The sequence below is a fragment of the Cylas formicarius genome, unplaced genomic scaffold (assembly GCF_029955315.1).
Source record: "Cylas formicarius isolate icCylForm1 unplaced genomic scaffold, icCylForm1.1 PGA_scaffold_5__7_contigs__length_24384050, whole genome shotgun sequence".
Taxonomy (NCBI): domain Eukaryota; kingdom Metazoa; phylum Arthropoda; class Insecta; order Coleoptera; family Brentidae; genus Cylas; species Cylas formicarius.
In genome coordinates, this window is record NW_026844341.1 from 15,267,926 (window position 1) to 15,285,451 (window position 17,526).

Below are 17,526 nucleotides of genomic sequence, written 5' to 3' on the forward strand. Positions count from 1 at the left end.
TTCGTTATTTTTTTAAGCCGTCGAAATTGCTAACACGACTTACCTCGTTGAAGAAAAAAAAAACAGTCCAAACTCCCGAAAATGTCCCGACGCCGAACGCGTAAGCCTCGAAAAACAACAAAAACTGGCACCACAATCAAGAAGTATACGCCCGGCACTTGCCGATGTTTTGCGTGACGTCTCGACGACGAAGAATTCAACGTCTCCAGTGACCCACTGCCGTTTGCGTGAGGCACACTAGATAGACTACCGGTGCCTGCGCGTGAGCGAAGACGCGCGTTGACTGCTGATGCCGACCGACTGAAACGGAACCAGAATCAAGCGAGCTTAGCTCCGCAAGAGAGAGAGAGAGCTTTTTGGGGAGAAATTCGAGCGACGGTGCCGTTTCATCGACTTTTAGGCAACCTTCGGTTTCGGTCGACGTTCCAGAAACGATTTTCAGGAACAAACGATAATTGAAGAGTGGAAGTAACAATGGTGGTATACTTGCACCAGAAATATAGTGCTTTTACAACCGACCCCGTGCTTATCTGTTTGTTGCTCCAAAACTGCAGCCCCTTATAGAGCACCCTGCCTACCAGACCCTTACCAGTCCTAGGAGTTTATCTACACACACTAACAAGCGGGAAATAAGTATGTTTTCAACCTCTTCCGCCGAGCAATTCTTAAAACATGTACATAAAAAAATTAGTACAAAGCAAGAATTTACTACGTTCATTTCTACATAGTATCATTTTTGGTAGAGTTCTTGATCAGGTTTACGCAGCTTTTGAAAGCAGCGAGTACTCCGGCACAGTCCTATACGATCTTTCGAAAGCGTTTGACTGTGTCCGGTATCCTGTTCTTCTTGGTAAATTGCAGAGTTATGGTGTGCATCCCTCTTCGGTTGTATTCCCTCAAAGTTATCTTTTCAACAGGAGGCAGATCGTGGTCATAGATGGAAAATCATCACAAATTAGAGTTGTTGAACATGGAGTACCCCAAGGATCCATCCCTGAGCATGTTGCTGACATAGTTTGCTACCTTTTCTTGTCGAAGTCATTCTGAGAACGACTTGGTGCACAGGATGGAGGATAGGGGCTAGTGATTGGTTTCGTGTTAACAAACTTAAACTCAATGAATCAAAAACACAAAAAATTATATTTTCTTTACGCCAGTCAATATACAACAATCCATTACATGTGAACTGTCTTGGGGTTCTGCTTGATACGAAATTGACGTTCGAGCAGCATATTATTGGTCTTTGTAAGAAGCTCTTCAGGGTGGTGTACTTTTTGCGCGGTTTGGTCGGCGAGGTCTCTCAAAGTATATTCAGAATGGTATATTTTTCACTCTTTCAGGGATTATTTAGCTACGCAATTTTGGTTTGGGGTCACTCTTCACATACCGAAAGAGTTCTTCCGATTCAGAGGCGAGCCATCAGGGTGATGACGCAGTTGAATTTTAGGAATGACGTAAGAGCAAGAGCAAGATCTCCAAATTTTAACTGTTTTATATTATTATTTGTTAATTAATGTTTGCCACCATCTCACCAGAAACAGAAATGATATGTTGATTAACTACTTAAGAATTGCAAAGACTAGAAATTATAAGAACTATGACGGACCTAAATTCTTCAATCTATCGCCTCTAAGCGTCAGAGAGCTGCCGGAGAGACAATTCTCTATTAAGGTCAAATCACTACTGCTGGATGGAGCCTATTACTCATTTGATGACCTTTTTACCAATTTTAATAATAGTTAGCGTTTTTTGTGTTATGTCGCAGTGCCTTTGTAATTATACATATATGTAGATTTTGCTCAATGTTTTTGCTGACTTGTGTAAAACTGTAGGGTTGTTAACGTCAATAAATAATTATTAATATACAATAAATTAAATATAATAATAATAACGTATCAGTCACTTAAAAAATCGTCACTACCGCTACTATCGTCACCTAGTTCAATTATTTGAAATTCCATTAGCACTTTACTTTTATTAATTGTTTGGAACTGAAAATCCATTTTCTTCAAAAAAGCACGCAACGACTCTTCGGCACAACTAATGTTTTATGCAGTTCCTCTAGCGCTAAAACACTATAAGTGTCGTAGATTATACGCCTAATTAGATCTGCGTGTTGCTCTTTAAAAACTCGTGAAGTACCAGCAGTTTCTCTCACTTTCCTGTTGACTATCCCATTTGCAACAATTTTTCTTATAGTTGACTTCGGAACTTTGTTCATGTCACTTGTTTTTATTGCTGCTCCTACTTCCCCATCTTGTTATAAAATTGTAAATATTCAGCATCAGAAGACAAATGTTTTGTTATTTGCTGTATTGCGTCTTCTAAATTGTAATTAGGTTCGACTACCGTCTCCACTTTGTCTTCAAATTCTGCGTTGTTTTCCATGCCTTCTTCTAACAGGGGAACATCTGCTTGATTCCACGGTCTTCACATTTTAGTGATAAAAAACAGGAACCTTCAAAAAATGTTTAATTCTAAGATAATAAATTTTTATTTCTATTCTTACGACGTACCTTTATCTACAGCGAATATAATCTATAGTCTTAAAAAAGACTGTTGTTGTTTACAAATCGAAGAACTATGCAGAAGACACAAAAATACAAGAAGAAGAATGTTGTTAATCGATGTAAGATAAATAGAGTACAAGTATTTACCCTTACCCTTTGAACTATCCAGTGAAAACAGCATCGCAGGGTCAAAGCTCGAGAATGAGGTACATAAATACGTACTTACTGGAAGGATCACAGTCAAATACCTTCGTAATAAATACGCACGTATTGCAATTCAAATGAAAATTTCAAGTTTCTACAAATATTCGTTACGGTCCTTCTCAGGGAAGGTCTGCTTAATGCAGAATAAACATCTGTTGGGATAAGTTTTATCACGGTCCTGTAAAAAAGAAATTTTTGAGAAATCCACGAAAAATGTAATAAAAAGGAGAATATGTTTTATGAGTTTATTGACATAAAAAAGCAAGTTTCAGATGTAGCTAATGAAACAAAACTGAAAATAAAAATTATAAAATGAAAGAAAGAATGAAACAGGGTAAGTGTAATGAGCTTTTTAACAATAAAAATTGAGCTGACCACACGCACGAAACAAAATGTACCATAAATGATACAGTAGTAGAAAGTTTCATGTTAATTTTTTTTAAGAAAATAGAATTTTCTTTCCAACATATATTTGTAGCAGATTCTTATAAAAGTCTTGATCCAGGGGATTACCCAAATAGGGCAACATTGAGTGGAGACTTTTCTTCTTCTTTACAGATATTTTGTTTTCTGATTGAAGTCGCAGTAGCATTTGACAAATCTTTCACAGTTTTATCCTTCTACAAAACATTGATATCAGTCAATTTTTGCGATTCAGAAATTATAGTTTTTGCCTTGTGGGATTATCTCTGTCGATTTGTATTATGGTTTGCTGATTTGAACTTTGTTGTTGTGTTTAGAAACTCTTAAATATTGACATCTTCAGGTGGTGCTGATTGAATGACGTTCTCCAGATCGTCTGGTATAAAGCAAGAGCAAACAAAATATATTTGTTTTTATTTTGACCACCAGAGGATACTCTATTAACCTGCCACAGCTAATATAAAAATAACTAAAACATATCAGAATGCACCTATATCAAGGTCGATGGATACCCAGCTTCCTGGAATAAAATACTAGCAGGTATTCTATTTTAGAAAAAACAAAAAACAAAGCTCTGCCAGCTTTCATTTGATGAAGCTCCAGTTGGGATTTAGCTTTCCTGCTTATGGCATATTTTCTTGTCAGAATAAAATGTTTAAATTTCTTTCTATTTCCTCGGCACTGCAAAAGTATTTATAAAAGTTACCTTACAGACAACTGAAATTTCCACTTTCTAATGGAGGAAAGAAAATTGTCAAATATTGAGATATTTTCTTCACACAAAACAAATCCACCAGCAAAATACGTTTCTCTTTAAATAAAAATATGTACTGTACGTAATAATATAAATATGCAACAGGTCGAATAAACGCCACTTTAGTCATGAATTTATAATACGTTTTTATCACTATGAAACCAAAATTATTAATTCCTAATTTAAAGAATTGTTTAAAAGATCGTATGAATTTAATGAAATGTGTTATAATATAAAATTTCGCTGTTTATATTCAATGCCGAACAATGTCTAGACTTTCCTGATGGCTGCGTTTGTAAGGCCTATTGTTAACTATTATTTCAATTATTTTTATTTGGTTATTTAATAATATGTAATGTTGATAGAAGCATTATTATTAATATTAGTCTCATTATTATTATTATCCAATTAATTTTCACGGTGTAGGTATTTTATTTTCTTAACACTAGTTAACCAGGAACACACCGTGTTCCTTGGGTTACCCTAGAACTCTTCTTAAAATGTGGGCACTTCCCTTTACTGCCGTGACTGAAGCTGTATGATGTTATGTCGATGGTGTGAAGGTATCTTTCAAAATTCTTTGTGAGTGTTAAAGTTGCGCCGATTACGATGGGGACAATTTGGGTCTTAATATTCCACATTCTACCTAATTCGATGGCTAGGTTCCTGTATTTAAGTAATTTTTCAGCTTCTTTCGCCGCAACATTGTTATCGGCTGGAATTGCAACGTCAACTATCGTGCATAAGTTGTTACGTCTCTCTTTAATAACAATATCCGGTTTGTTTGCTGTTATTTGCCTATTTGTTTGAATTTGTTGATTCCACAGTATTGTAACATCTTTCTTGCTTGTGGCCTGCTCGACCCTGTGATCATACCAATTTCTGGTGGTGTTAATATCAAAATTGTGGCATATTTTGAAGTGCAACCTTTTAGCCGCATTATCATATTTCTTTATATATTCATTTTTAGTATAGGACAGTCAGAGAGGATATGATATGATAGCCTTCTTTAGGATATTTTTTGAGTAATATCGAGTATTAATGACCCTTAAGATTTCCTTTCTCTAGCCATCCGTAGGTGTATCTGCGATTTATTTCTTGGTCTTTATTTAGTCGTGCATACTGTCCATGCAGTTGTTTATTTCTCCATTCTGTTTTCAGTTCACTCGGTCATTTCTCTTTTATTTTTCTTTTGTGTTTTTCTTCTGTATCATCCTGGTTTCTTGGCAGCCCTAATGATACTCTGAAGGATGCAGCTAGTTTAGTTATCGATTTTGTCTTAGGCAGTCATAGTCTCTTAGTAGATTTACATATTTGTCTGTTATTCTTCTAATTAGTATAGTTGTTGCCTTTTGGGCTTCGACCAGGTACGTATAGTCTACCTTCAACTGTTTGAGATGTTTCGTAAAGTTTTTGTGTACAGACCTGTTAGCTGAGATAATGAAAGGCAGAGTATGGATCATTTTTAAGTTGTATAGTGCTTTTAGTTCGTAGGAAAGCTTTTCGTATTTTGCTATCTTTTTGCTGTAAGTTTTCTGTGCATTGTCATCCAGAGGCACGGCTATATCACCGATGTATCTATCGCGCTGTGCTTTGTTGACAATAACAATGTCCGGTCTGTATCTTAAAAACTAAAATTGATATAAGGATTTTGTTAACGGCTTCTTTATTTTCATGGAAATGCAGTATACCGTCGCGAAAACCACAACTTTGTATCGTAAAGAAGACACCTCTCAAAGGTACCCGAAATGAGACACCCTGTACTTTCTTCTTTCTTTTTCTTCTTCTTCTTCTTCGTTGGAAAATTTTAATTTATGTTGTTTAACGGAAGTTTCCGCACAAACGGCAACACCGTTTGGTCGTAGCCAGCGCCACCACCTACGGTCACTTGTTTCCGTTTCGCAGGTGTAGCGGCGGCTAACCGCGATATCTACGGTGGTCGCCAAAAAAAAAGGGCGAATCGTGCACGCGCTACGCCGACTTTGTTTCCTCGCAATCGAAAAAAATCAATTTAATCGTAATTGCGAACGTTGCGCTATCGAGAGACATCGACTATCGATAAGACGCGAAACCCTGCACAGCAAATAATTGGCCAGGTTACAAATTCACTGTTTTGGAAAAATTAAAAATTAAAATTCTGCGCGCGAGTCCGACTCTGTTTGTTCGCAATAAAGAAAATCGAATCGTTCGTAATCCTAAACGTTGCGCCTTCGTTTTAATGACTTTTGTGTGGAGACAACGACGGCCGATAAGACGCAAAACCCCGCACGGGAAAAAGGAAACATATTTTTGTTTTCCTTTAAACATAAACATAAATATGTAATGTAGGTAGTAATATAAATATGCAACAAGTTTGCTACGCCACTTTTGTAATGAAGTTACTAAAAAACAAAAATTGCAAATTCTTGTTTTTACTTGTCAAGAGTGAGCCTTCAAAAAACGATATTCGTTAATTATTTGAAACCAAGTAAAGACACATATTGAAATAGTAAATATACTCGAAATTCTAAGTTAAATATTTTTCTATTTAACTTATTTTTATTTTTTCTTTTGACCACAGGTTTATCGTTATTTGATTTTATATTCATCCTTTATCGATTGATGACAAATAAAAAACTTAACAAAGGGCTTTCCACATAGCGTTGGGTTAAATACCTTAAATTAGCCATAATAAAAGTAGGAAACTCGTGTTCCATTTATCAAAAATCCGCAACAAATTTGTTTAAAATTCGTTGGACTTTTTTAAATCCCTGAAATTTTGAAAATTGTGGTAAATAATGGAGATACCGTAAACATTGTGACACTATTGTGACACCCTGTATGTGTATTCCTTAGTTAGCAGAGCAGAAGAAAGACGAATGAAACAAACAAAAAAAGTGGAGAGTAGAGATCATTTTCTCTCAGTTTGATTATTTCATTTCTTTCATTCCTTGATCATTATAAATACAGCAGTTATTTCCTTCATTATTTTGATTATTTAAGACCAATTGGGCAAAAGGGATATAGTTTAAATCTCATGTTTACATTGTAGAGTTTTCTCTATTTGAGTATTCGAATTTTTTTTTGAATTTAATAATAGAGAATTTACTGCATTTTATTTCCATGTGTTTGTTCACTTATTCCATTATAATAGGAGTGACTCAGGTATTTTATCGCTATTTTATATATGAATAGAATAATAGAGAATTTACTGCATTTTATTTCCATGTGTTTGTTCACTTATTCCTCTATAATATGGGTGACTCAGGTATTTTATAGCTATTTTATATATGAATAGATTCATAGAATTATTCAGGATAAGCCCACACTATAGGATACTATCAGTAACAGCAAAAATGTTCCTTGTTAAATTGATGAAATAATATTGTAAATAGAACGCTATATTTCAAAGGGGTGACAATTTTTAGTACTTTTCTTTCTTGTGTGGGTCGTTTTATTTGTTTGTTGACTGTCCAGTGCAGTCTGACTTCAATATATCGTGGATAAACAGCTATCGGGAATTGACTTAGGATGGCACCAATTTGATTTGTACAGCGTGTTCGAAAATTGTAAGTATAAACCATATTTGTACATCTATTTTTTTCCGGTATATAGTAAACAAAGAAATATATAAGTCTTTTGGAATAATAATAAATTTGGCTTTTATAAATTACGGGTTTAAGCACGTTATTGGTAGTTTAAAGTATTTAAAAAATATAATATTTAATTGTTGTTAACAAGTTATTGAAATGAATAAATGAGTATTGAATATATACCAGTCATTTTATCACATATCGATGACTTTAAAATCACAAAAAATCTCTGTGGACTTTTATTAAACTTTTATTTATAACTTTTTTGAAGGTTATTGAATGAATAAACATTTATTTCAAAATGTATGGGGATATTAATAAATATGATATTATTTTTAACTTATGAGCTTATTTATTTTGCATTCTCAGATTGAAACAACAAACACGTAGGCACCATGCAAACAATGGGACGATAACAAATAATCTCTTTGCATTGTTGACACACAGGAAAAGGCCGCTGTTGCAAAAATAAACCGCTCGATGTCGTGGGCGAGTGCTCGCGCCGTGTCTAGGGGCGGCAAAATCTTTAGTCCGCCCCGGTCTAAGATTTATCGATCCCGCTCGCGTACAACAAAGGAGAACAGGATCGTAGATCGTAAGAGCGGATAAAAACCGCAGCGTTTTCGCTTAAAACCATCTCGACGGGCGGTGCCGCTTTCATCTTTTTTGTTTTTGTTCGTACATTCTTATTTTGTTTCATATTCGTTTGCCAAATTACAAAAGAAAACCTTAGGATTAATTAATTTTAGTGTAAATAATAGCAGCAGCCGGTGACGTCATAAAAGAACCGTCCGGCAGTAAATAATTTTTAGCGCAATGAGACCTCGTCAACGAGAGTGGCCATAACCACAAAAGAAGAAGATCGAATCTGATTGTCATTTCGTTTTAACCAACAACAAGGTGAAAGAAATTGCAACACAATTTATGGCACGTTTCGCGTCACTGTGTGCGAAATTAAGTGGAAATTTCTTCGAAACGCTCGACGACTGAGGAAAATGTACGTCGCAATACGATTACCACACATCCGAAACACCCGCACCAAGTTAATTCAATGTAAGTCGTGTGTTGTGTCTTTCTAGGTTAGGATTATTAACAAAGAGTATGCAATTATTATATAACTCTGTGTTTTTTCCGTTTTAGGCTGCCGCAGCTTGGCTTTGAGCAGAGAATGTGCGTGCTTATCTAATTGTCGCGTTCCCAGTCCGGATTTATACGATTTTAAACGACATTATGGCTTAACAAGTCATACCAATTTGTTTGAGAGTAATAACAGGGTGTTTTGGATTAGAAACATTTCGTTGTCGCATATTAAATGCGATAAGGAACCTTTAAAACCATCTTCTAAGGTAGAGGCTACTGTACAAGAACTTAAAAAACAAAAAGAAGAGGACGCCAAGGTTAAAGTAACTGACATAGCTCCCAAACCAGTGGTTAAAAAGTCAATTGCACAAAAAGTCGTCGATGAATTGGTGCATTATTACCACGGCTTTCGGCTATTGTTTATAGATGTAAAAATTTCTGCGGGTCTCGTCTTTAGAGTTTTGAGGGGAAAAACTTTGACCAGACGAGAGTACAGGTTATTAACTCGAACGGTCGGTGATTTGTTCCGGTTAGTCCCTTTCTCGGTGTTCATTATTGTTCCATTTATGGAACTCCTGCTACCAGTATTTATTAAGTTGTTTCCTGGCATGCTGCCCAGCACATTCCAGACAAGTAGCGAAAAGGAGGATAAACTTAAACAAAATTTAAAAGTAAAATTGGAGATGGCCAAGTTTCTGCAGGGTACCCTAGATGAAATGTCTGTCCAACACAAGGACCGATACTCAGAAAAGGCAAAAGAATTTGTTGAATGGTTCAACAAAGTGCGGACTTCAGGGGAGCTGGTGTCAAATCATGATATCATTAAGTTCTCTAAGTTATTTGAGGATGAAATTACCCTGGACTCATTATCCAGAAGCCAATTAATAGCTCTGTGCAGAGTTCTAGAGGTGAACACATTGGGAACCAATAATTTTCTCAGGTTTCAATTGAGAATGAAGCTGAGACAACTCGCAGCAGATGATAAAATGATCCAAAAAGAGGGAGTCCACTCTTTAACTCTCAGCGAGGTGCAGCAGGCTTGCCGTGCTAGAGGTATGAGGGCCTATGGGGTTACCGAAAGCAGATTAAGATCCCAGTTGAACCAATGGCTAGATTTAAGCTTAAATGAAAAGGTTCCACCATCTCTGTTGCTGCTGTCTAGAGCACTAATGCTACCAGAGACAATACCAACGGGAGATAAACTCAAGGCTACCATCTCCTCCCTGCCCGAGACAATTTTGAAACAGACGCAAGCATCTATAGGTGAAAAGGAGGGCAAAATAGACAATAAGATTCGGGTGGAACTACTCAAAGAGGAAGAAAAGAAGATTAAAGAAGAAAGAATAGAAAGGAGGACAGAGGAAGAGATCTTGGTGGACAAGGCACCCACAATATCTGCCGCCTCCACCCCCATATTGGAAGACACCGCATTGAGGATATCTGCTGAGAAACTCGAAAGAGTGGAGAAAATGTCTGAGAAAGAGGAAGAGATTCACTCTAAGGACATAGAAATAATTGAACACGCAATTGATACTGTATCCAAGGACAAGAAGTTGATAGTGGAGAAGGAAGAAATCCAAGAGCTGAAGGCGGAAATGGCTGACTACAAGGAGGACGTGGAAGAGCTGTCCAAAGCAGTGGCAGATACTCCCAAACCCGAAATTAAAGAGACCAAAGCGGCGAAACGACTGTTTAAGAGCGTGAACAAGATGATTAGCAACATGGATCAGGTGTTGGACAATTTGGAGAAGAAGGAGGCGCAGTTAAAGAAGGACTTGGAGGCGGGCGTTAGCGATCATAAGCAGGAGGAGTTGCTGAAAATTGATGACATTATAGCGGCCATACACAAGATCAAGGACGTTCCCGACCAGAGCCGGTTGGAGAAGATAGAGAAGGTGCTAAGAAAGATTGATGACGACCATGATGGATCGTTGAAGGTCGAAGATGTTGTGAAGGTTAGTTAAACCATTTTTTTCATTTTATAATGGTTTTTATTTAATCCATTTGTTTTCATTTTATAATGGTTCTTACTTTTTTGTCATTGCCAATTCACTGATTGTCCTTTATATTACGTAATTATTCTCTTAATATAGCAATTCATGCATTGGTGGGTCCCTCCACAAAACTTTTTTTTCTCTATTTTAACTTAGTGCTTGTCGTTTCATTTTATTGATTATTGATAATTTTTCCATCTCTTATTTTTTTTTACATATTACTTATATTTCCTATACATTATATAAAATGTCCCAGAAAAATGATATACCCCCAAAAAAAGTAAATTCACTTGTTAAATACCAAAAGTCTTGGCAAAATTATAAACAAAAATTTCTTTTTGGTTGGGATGCCTACATTTGATGAAATTCAAAAAAATATATTGTTCCAGAGATTTTGTTTATATTTAATATATAAACTGCGCATGAGTTGGGCATATTGATATATACGGTATTGCAAACTAACATACATTTTCCTCAAAGAATTGGTTTATTATTAAGGAACGCCCTGTAACAGGGTTTTCATTTATATTTTGACAGCCACTTACTGAGTGTCTTGAAGGGGATGAGCAACGACTTTTTTACAAAAGTATGATTTGTTCTCTGTTATTTTATGTATATTTATATTTTTGTATATAAAAAGTTTTTGCCTATCCTCTTAAAACTCTGTGTGTTTCACGCAGGTCATAGAAATAATAGGCAAGGAGAATGTCAAACTGAGCAGTAAGCAGATCGACGAGGTGATGCAACTGATCGACAAGGAGGAAATTCTAGAGGTTGAAGATAAGATCGAAAAGGCCCTGCAAAAGGATAAGGCGGCCAAACAGGCAGAGCGGTTGGAAGAGAAGGCAAAGATCGAAAGTAAACGCGAAGAGAGCTCGAACGAAGGGGAGGGGAAGGAGAAATCAGATCAGGGGTCTGGTACCCAAGCGAAACCCAAAATGGATTCCCGAACTGTGATACCACCACCGCCCAGTATTGAGAAAAAAACCGAAAACAGTTCCAAGATGCTTTAATAAAATTCCCTTGTTGGGTAAACGTGGTTATAATAATTATATAGTATCAATTCGGTTTGTACAGCTAAAAAAATAACTAGGATAGACTTGCAAAAGGATTAACCCAAAAATTTTTACATCTAGGGTGCACAACATTTTCTAAAAACGGTTTCTAGATATGAAAATGTACAAATCGACTATAAACCTAATAAATTATTTTTTAATGTTTCGTTCCCTCAAAGGACCCTGCAAATGAATTTTTCTTTGGTGATAACTGACCCGGTAAAAGTCGGAGGCGGTTTTTTTTATTTTCTTCAGAGTATATAGCTTATTTTTCTCAGGAACGCTTTTACTTTATCTTGCTGTATAATGTAGCGTTTATTTTGTGTGCTATTTTGTATATTGTACATTAATATACCATAAACGGCTGTGGAAATACCACGGGAGTTTGTTTTGATAGAAATAAAACTACATCGAGATTTTCCCCATTTTCATTTACTTAGTTCCCGACGTCAGTCGCTCACTTCCACCTTGCCGTAAAGCTTGTACACCAAATTCAGAATTTCGATTTCTGCCTTCACTCTGGTTCGCGAAGGCAGTTTTGCCAATATGGCTGAAACGGTCAGCAGGGCCGGTGACATACCGTATAAAGACAACGTAGTAGGCAACTTTACCACTTCAGTGCGCACCCCTAAAACAACAACAACGGGCCGATATCTAATTTTTAAAACACCATATTATAAACTGAACATATAAACGCGTTTTTAATGGGAAGCTTGTTTCTGCTCGAGTCCGATTGCTGAACGCTTCTTTACATGAGACTGTAAAATATCATGGTGTTCTGTGACCGCGAATGTCAAATTTTTCGGTTGCTGTCAAATGCGATGGCGGCTTGATTAAATATTTCAGTGTTGAGATCATAAAACCTTGTACTGGTGTAAGTTTAAGCTGCATGTTTATAGTGACAAGAATTATTTCCGTTACGTTACTTGCCCACATGCCCTCGTTTTTCAGGATACTGAGTAAGTCTTTTCTAATTTATTAATTGGGGACTTCCCAAAAATATGATGCATGTTTTTTTTTGTTTGATGCTGATATCTAATTTATAAAACACAATAACTATAAATGTATTCATTAACTGAACATACAAATGTGTTTTTAATGAGAACCTTGTTTCTAAAATTTCGTAGTGGCCTGGGATCACGAATGTCAAATTTCTCAGTTTGCTGTCCAATGAGTTGGCCGCTTAATTACAACGAAAAATGATGTTCTCATTTAAATTTCAACAATCTATAGTGACGATTATTTTCCTTACTTGCTCACTTGTCCAGGTTTTTGAGGATACTGAGTTTACATTTGTAAAAAAATATATTATAAATCAACTTCACTTCGACTGCAACTTACTGTGTAATTTAGTGCTTTGAGCCTCTACATTTCGTGCATTTAAATGTATTGAATTCGATAAAGCAACGATTGACTGATCAACATAATTTTTATCCTCTTTATTAGGTCCATTTCCATCAAGAAATCTCAACAATTTCCATGGGACACTGTTGTTTCCTTGCCTAAAAAGAAATTTGAAAATAAAATCCCCTCCGTTGAGAATTGTCATTTATTTATCCCTTAAATTAAAACAGCTTTTTCTAAAAGTGCATACCTTTCCCGTGTTCTGAAAAACATTTCCTTGAGGAACAACCAGTTTTTCTCCAATTTTTCAAAAGGTATAGCACCACCTAATTCATCAACGATTTCTCTCCATAGTTCCTGTTGTATGCCAGGGGTCCGTAGTTTCCAGGGCATACTGTTGTCCCACAGAGAAGGACGCAATTTAACAGCTTGTATGAAACTTTTAATTAATATATCATCTAAAGGATTATTCTTACATGCTCGTTGATGTTCACCCCAACTGTCACTAGTGATATCTTGGCGGCATGTGTGGCAATGTAAGGAGAGCTATAAAACGAGACATTGGTTTTATGGATATTTTGCAAGTAGTGATATGTACTTCATTCTCGATTTCCTTTTCCTGGCTCTTAACTATACAGGTGACAAAGCCATCTGTGGTACTAGAAAAATCAGAAACATCAAAAGAATGCTGTGCCCTCAAATGTCGTAAAAGGTTAAATGTGGATCCTCCTTTGAATGACAATTTTTTTGAACAGGATTTGCACTTGGCAACATGACTCCCTATTTGAGTGAAGTAGGTCCACATCTGACTCCGTTTTTTACCTGGTCCCTTATTGGACAAAATGTTAAAATAGCGATAGTCCAGGAATCACTGTAATTACAAACCTGATATACCAAATAGTCCGGATCTTCATCCAATATTTCTTTTCTAAGCAAAGCGTCTGTTAGTTGGTTGGGATGTGTATTACCAAATGTCTGTCCAACTTCATAGCTAACTTTCCTTTTTGGCAATATCGTGGCGTGTATTATGCGCAAATGATTTCGCAAGTTTGTCGTTGATCCGCAATATTTGATAGTTTTTCGACACAAAATACATTTGAGGTTCGTCTTGTCCAAGTGTTTGAAATAATTCCACACTTTAGATCGCCTTTTCGCACCTGCCATTTTTATTTCGATCAATCTAACCTCTAACTTTATTTTTTATTGTGGTCGATCCACAGAAACAGCTGATTGCACAGAATAAAGAGAGAGAGAAAATACAAACTGCATAAATTTGTTTTCCTGTCTTCTTAGAGTGGTGGGATCAGAAATCGTTATAGAATACGTTTTGTTTTGGATATCCGAGACCGCCTTTCTCGATATTTATTCCCAGAGTGAGAGGCCCAGTTTAAGGAAAAAAGCATTGAAGATGCAGTCGTCAAGGGGGAAAATAGTATATGTAGAATTGGAAGTCGACATTGTGCTTCCTGGGAGGTTAGCGACCTGCAGTATATTTTCTTTTGTCCTCCGCTAGTATCCCATCTTCTATTATTATCTATTCAATGTTGCTTCACCCGTGACACTTAAAGCTTATTGCATAATGTTAGTGACTTTTTTCAAATGCCTGCAAAGTTTTCTCAATTTCTTGCATTAATTCCCTGACTTTCCTTGTAGAAAAATATCCATATCCCCTTTACAATAGATATGCTGAGTAACCTTGATGTATGTCGGCAATGGGCGAATGATCATAGCAAATTTACCTAACTGTTCCTGATTTTGAAGAAATATTTTTGATCCAGGGTTCAAGTAAGCGTTTCACAAAAAAATGTTGGGCTCAATTGCTAGGATCATTCGCCCATTGCCGACTTCCGTCGAGGGACTTCGCTTCTGGTAAACGACCACCACGTACAAAGAAGAAAAATAACCAATAATTTGCTCAGCTAGCAAAAAAAGATTCTAACCGATACCAATAAAAAATCGGCTTCCCCCCGCTTCCACCAGGGACCATCCGGGCCCATCCGGCCTCCATACCGGCGTGAACGGGGAAAAACGACGATTATCACTTTAAAACATGCACTGAACACTAAAAACACTAAATCCACACAGTGGAAACCGATATCAAACTTTTGAGGACAAAAACAAGGGATTCTGTCGGGAGCGAACGGAGGTTAAACCGTCGTGTGCAATGCTCCACCACAGAATCTGATCCAGGGTTAGAACTGATGGCATAACGATTTTACAGAATATGTAAAGGAATAGGAGATGCTGTTGTGAGTTTTGCACATGGTGATTTAACCTCCGCTCGCTCCCCACAGAATCCTCGTAATCGTCCCAAAAAGTTTTGATATGTTTCAATTGTGTGGTTTTTGTTCCTTAAGTGTTTTGTGAAGGCGTTATTGTTGTCGGCCCCGGATGGAAGCGGGGGCTGCCGTTTTTTTGTTATCGTTTAAAGTCCTTTTTGCAAGATAAGAATCAATGTTAATTATAATTTTTTTTTTACGACGGACGTCGGTAATGGGCGAATGACCATAGTAGACTTGTCCGGCTGTGAAAAGCAAAGAAGTAAAGGAATAGCCACAATAAAATAAACAAAAGCATATTTTATTTATTAAATGGTACGTCACAAGTAACTATGACTTGTCCTGCTGGTCATAAAGTTTGTATACCATATTTAATATGTCTAGTTCTGCCTTCATTCTAGTACGCAGGGGCAACTTTTCTAAAATACTTGATACAGTCAACATAGCGGGGGACATTGTGTATAACACTTCCGTCGCAGAACCTGAAAATATCATCATTATTTAATAAAATTGATTAAAATTTAACAAACTGCATTTTTTGTATGAGAAGTAAGATTGGCAAATAGGGTTACCATCACTTTTAAGTTCCCTTTCATTTGTATCATCCCCTTTGGGTGAGTCAGACCTTGGAGAACGTGGAGAATTTTCGATGCCTGTGTCAATCTCTCTCGCTTCATTATCGTCCAGAAATTGCAACATTCCAAAATACTTCCATTGCTCCTGTTCACAACCCTCCCTAAAGCCATTTGTCAAATAAACATCAAATTAGGTAAATAAATAATATGCCTACTTTTTCTTGAGTTTCAAGAACATCTCCTTAAGATACCTCCACTTTTTTTCCAACTTCTCCAAGGGGATAACCCCATCCAATTCTTCATAGACTTCCTGCCATAGTTCATGCTTAATACCAATTGTTCGCATCGTCCGAGGTAAATTATCATCCCATAGGGGAGGTCTAGGTCTTACTGCTTCTATGAAGCTCTCAATAAGTCTGTCATTTAAAGGGTTGCTCTGACATGCTTTTTGGTGTTCCGCCCAATTTTCGAAGGGGATGTCTTTGCAACATGAGGAGCAACGCAAGGAGGACTACAAATAACTCACCAAGTAAAATAAAGTACTGGACACGCGTGTTTACCTCATTCTCAGAATCTGGATCAACTTCATGGACAAATTCAATGGTGTTGGTATGGGGTCCTTCGAAGCAGTTTTTAGCTTTCAAATGCCGCAAGAGGTTGCAAGTGGAACCTCCTTTGTAAGATAGTACCTTTGAACAACCTTTACACTTTGCATTGTGACCGCTTAACTGATTGAAATAGGTCCATACGTAGCTGCGTTTCTTGATCTATTTTATTTACCGAAAAAATAACCAAGCTTAACCTCAAACCTGATTCGAGCAGAATCGGATTCGAAATCAAACGATTCGTTCGCAAAAATGCGTACCTTTTTAGAATAGTCGGCCATAACTCTCACTTCTTCTTCAACTTCAGATGTGTCGGTCCCCGTATTGTTGTCGTTTTGCAATTCGTTCGGGTGCATTCGACGTAAATGAGTTTTTAAATTCGCGGTGCCGCCAAAATGTTTGATGAATTTCTCGCATAAAACACACCTTGCGATTTTGTTGCCATCGACGCTTTTGAAATAAGTCCACACTTGGGAGGTCTTTTTTCCCGCCGGCGACATTAAAACGGAAACTGGAAGCTCCAAACAAATCCTGTCAAATCGAATCTGGGTCACTGACCATAGATATTTCACAATGGTAAAGAATTTTTTATTCTCTTGTGGCGTCACGGAAAGCGAACGGAAGCCACAGCAAAAGCAAAATTGATTCTGGTGCTTTTTAGCCAAGAACAATTATTATACAGGGCATCCCATAAGTGATGGAATATGGCAAAATAGGAGATTTTAGAGAGAGAAATTATTCCGCCCCAAACATTTATTTTAAAGTCTTGTTGTAAATATACAGGTCTGCGTGCAAATGTTGCATCTGTCCATATTATTTTGTTTAAAAACATCAAATTCTAATTTGCCTATAGAACCACCCTCTAAAAGATTTTGGAAAGTAGTAAAGTGATATGGATAAAGTTTTTCTTGGTTGGCATCCTTCTTGTGCTTATTTCCGGATTTTCAGCCACTTGGACTAAAATTTTCTCTTCCATTTCCGGTGTAATCATTTTTGGTCGTTCCACAAAGTTTCTCTTGGGAAGTCTATTATAAATATTCTTAAAAAATTTTAAATCTTAGGTTTGAAAACGTCTATGGGCTCAACGCCCATTATAATTCTCTTGTGGGTATGAACATGTCGTGCATCTCC

At 36.8% G+C, this 17,526-nt stretch overlaps 4 protein-coding genes across 4 annotated transcripts in view; 1 reads left to right on the forward strand and 3 right to left on the reverse strand.

Moving 5' to 3' along the window:
• Positions 1–269, reverse strand: part of LOC132702234 (leucine zipper putative tumor suppressor 2 homolog) — a 134,604-nt gene extending 134,335 nt beyond the window's left edge. The window contains exon 1 of the mRNA XM_060670749.1: positions 44–269. The gene's annotated coding sequence lies outside the window, so the exon portion shown is untranslated. The remainder of the gene's footprint in view (positions 1–43) is intronic.
• An 8,078-nt stretch (positions 270–8,347) lies between these two features.
• On the forward strand, positions 8,348–12,011 carry LOC132702288 (mitochondrial proton/calcium exchanger protein). Its single transcript, XM_060670833.1, has 3 exons — positions 8,348–8,516; positions 8,604–10,498; positions 11,218–12,011. Exons 1-3 carry the CDS (start codon positions 8,459–8,461, stop codon positions 11,548–11,550), a joined length of 2,286 nt encoding a protein of 761 aa, XP_060526816.1. The 5' UTR covers positions 8,348–8,458; the 3' UTR covers positions 11,551–12,011.
• A 28-nt stretch (positions 12,012–12,039) lies between these two features.
• On the reverse strand, positions 12,040–14,154 carry LOC132702289 (uncharacterized). Its single transcript, XM_060670834.1, has 5 exons — positions 13,822–14,154; positions 13,535–13,765; positions 13,187–13,482; positions 12,934–13,094; positions 12,040–12,220 (listed from the first exon to the last, which is right to left on the reverse strand). Exons 1-5 carry the CDS (start codon positions 14,098–14,100, stop codon positions 12,042–12,044), a joined length of 1,146 nt encoding a protein of 381 aa, XP_060526817.1. The 5' UTR covers positions 14,101–14,154; the 3' UTR covers positions 12,040–12,041.
• A 1,073-nt stretch (positions 14,155–15,227) lies between these two features.
• On the reverse strand, positions 15,228–16,938 carry LOC132702248 (uncharacterized). The gene is made up of 5 exons (XM_060670780.1): positions 16,656–16,938; positions 16,351–16,557; positions 16,006–16,301; positions 15,788–15,951; positions 15,228–15,697 (listed from the first exon to the last, which is right to left on the reverse strand). Exons 1-5 carry the CDS (start codon positions 16,893–16,895, stop codon positions 15,546–15,548), a joined length of 1,059 nt encoding a protein of 352 aa, XP_060526763.1. The 5' UTR covers positions 16,896–16,938; the 3' UTR covers positions 15,228–15,545.
• Positions 16,939–17,526: the final 588 nt, after the last annotated feature.

Bases quoted from the DNA above. Each gene is read 5' to 3' on its own strand.
- LOC132702288 (XM_060670833.1), top strand. From the start codon at position 8,459: ATGTACGTCGCAATACGATTACCACACATCCGAAACACCCGCACCAAG. The intron at 8,517-8,603 runs GTAAGTCGTGTG...TTTCCGTTTTAG, and splicing joins CCGCACCAAGTTAATTCAAT to GCTGCCGCAGCTTGGCTTTG. The intron at 10,499-11,217 runs GTTAGTTAAACC...TGTTTCACGCAG, and splicing joins AGGTCGAAGATGTTGTGAAG to GTCATAGAAATAATAGGCAA.
- LOC132702289 (XM_060670834.1), bottom strand. From the start codon at position 14,100: ATGGCAGGTGCGAAAAGGCGATCTAAAGTGTGGAATTATTTCAAACAC. The intron at 13,095-13,186 runs GTATGCACTTTT...ATTTCTTTTTAG, and splicing joins TTTTTCAGAACACGGGAAAG to GCAAGGAAACAACAGTGTCC. The intron at 12,221-12,933 runs GTAAGTTGCAGT...TTGTTGTTTTAG, and splicing joins TCAAAGCACTAAATTACACA to GGGTGCGCACTGAAGTGGTA.
- LOC132702248 (XM_060670780.1), bottom strand. From the start codon at position 16,895: ATGTCGCCGGCGGGAAAAAAGACCTCCCAAGTGTGGACTTATTTCAAA. The intron at 16,558-16,655 runs GTACGCATTTTT...TAAATAAAATAG, and splicing joins TGGCCGACTATTCTAAAAAG to ATCAAGAAACGCAGCTACGT. The intron at 16,302-16,350 runs GTAAACACGCGT...AGTTATTTGTAG, and splicing joins ATCCAGATTCTGAGAATGAG to TCCTCCTTGCGTTGCTCCTC.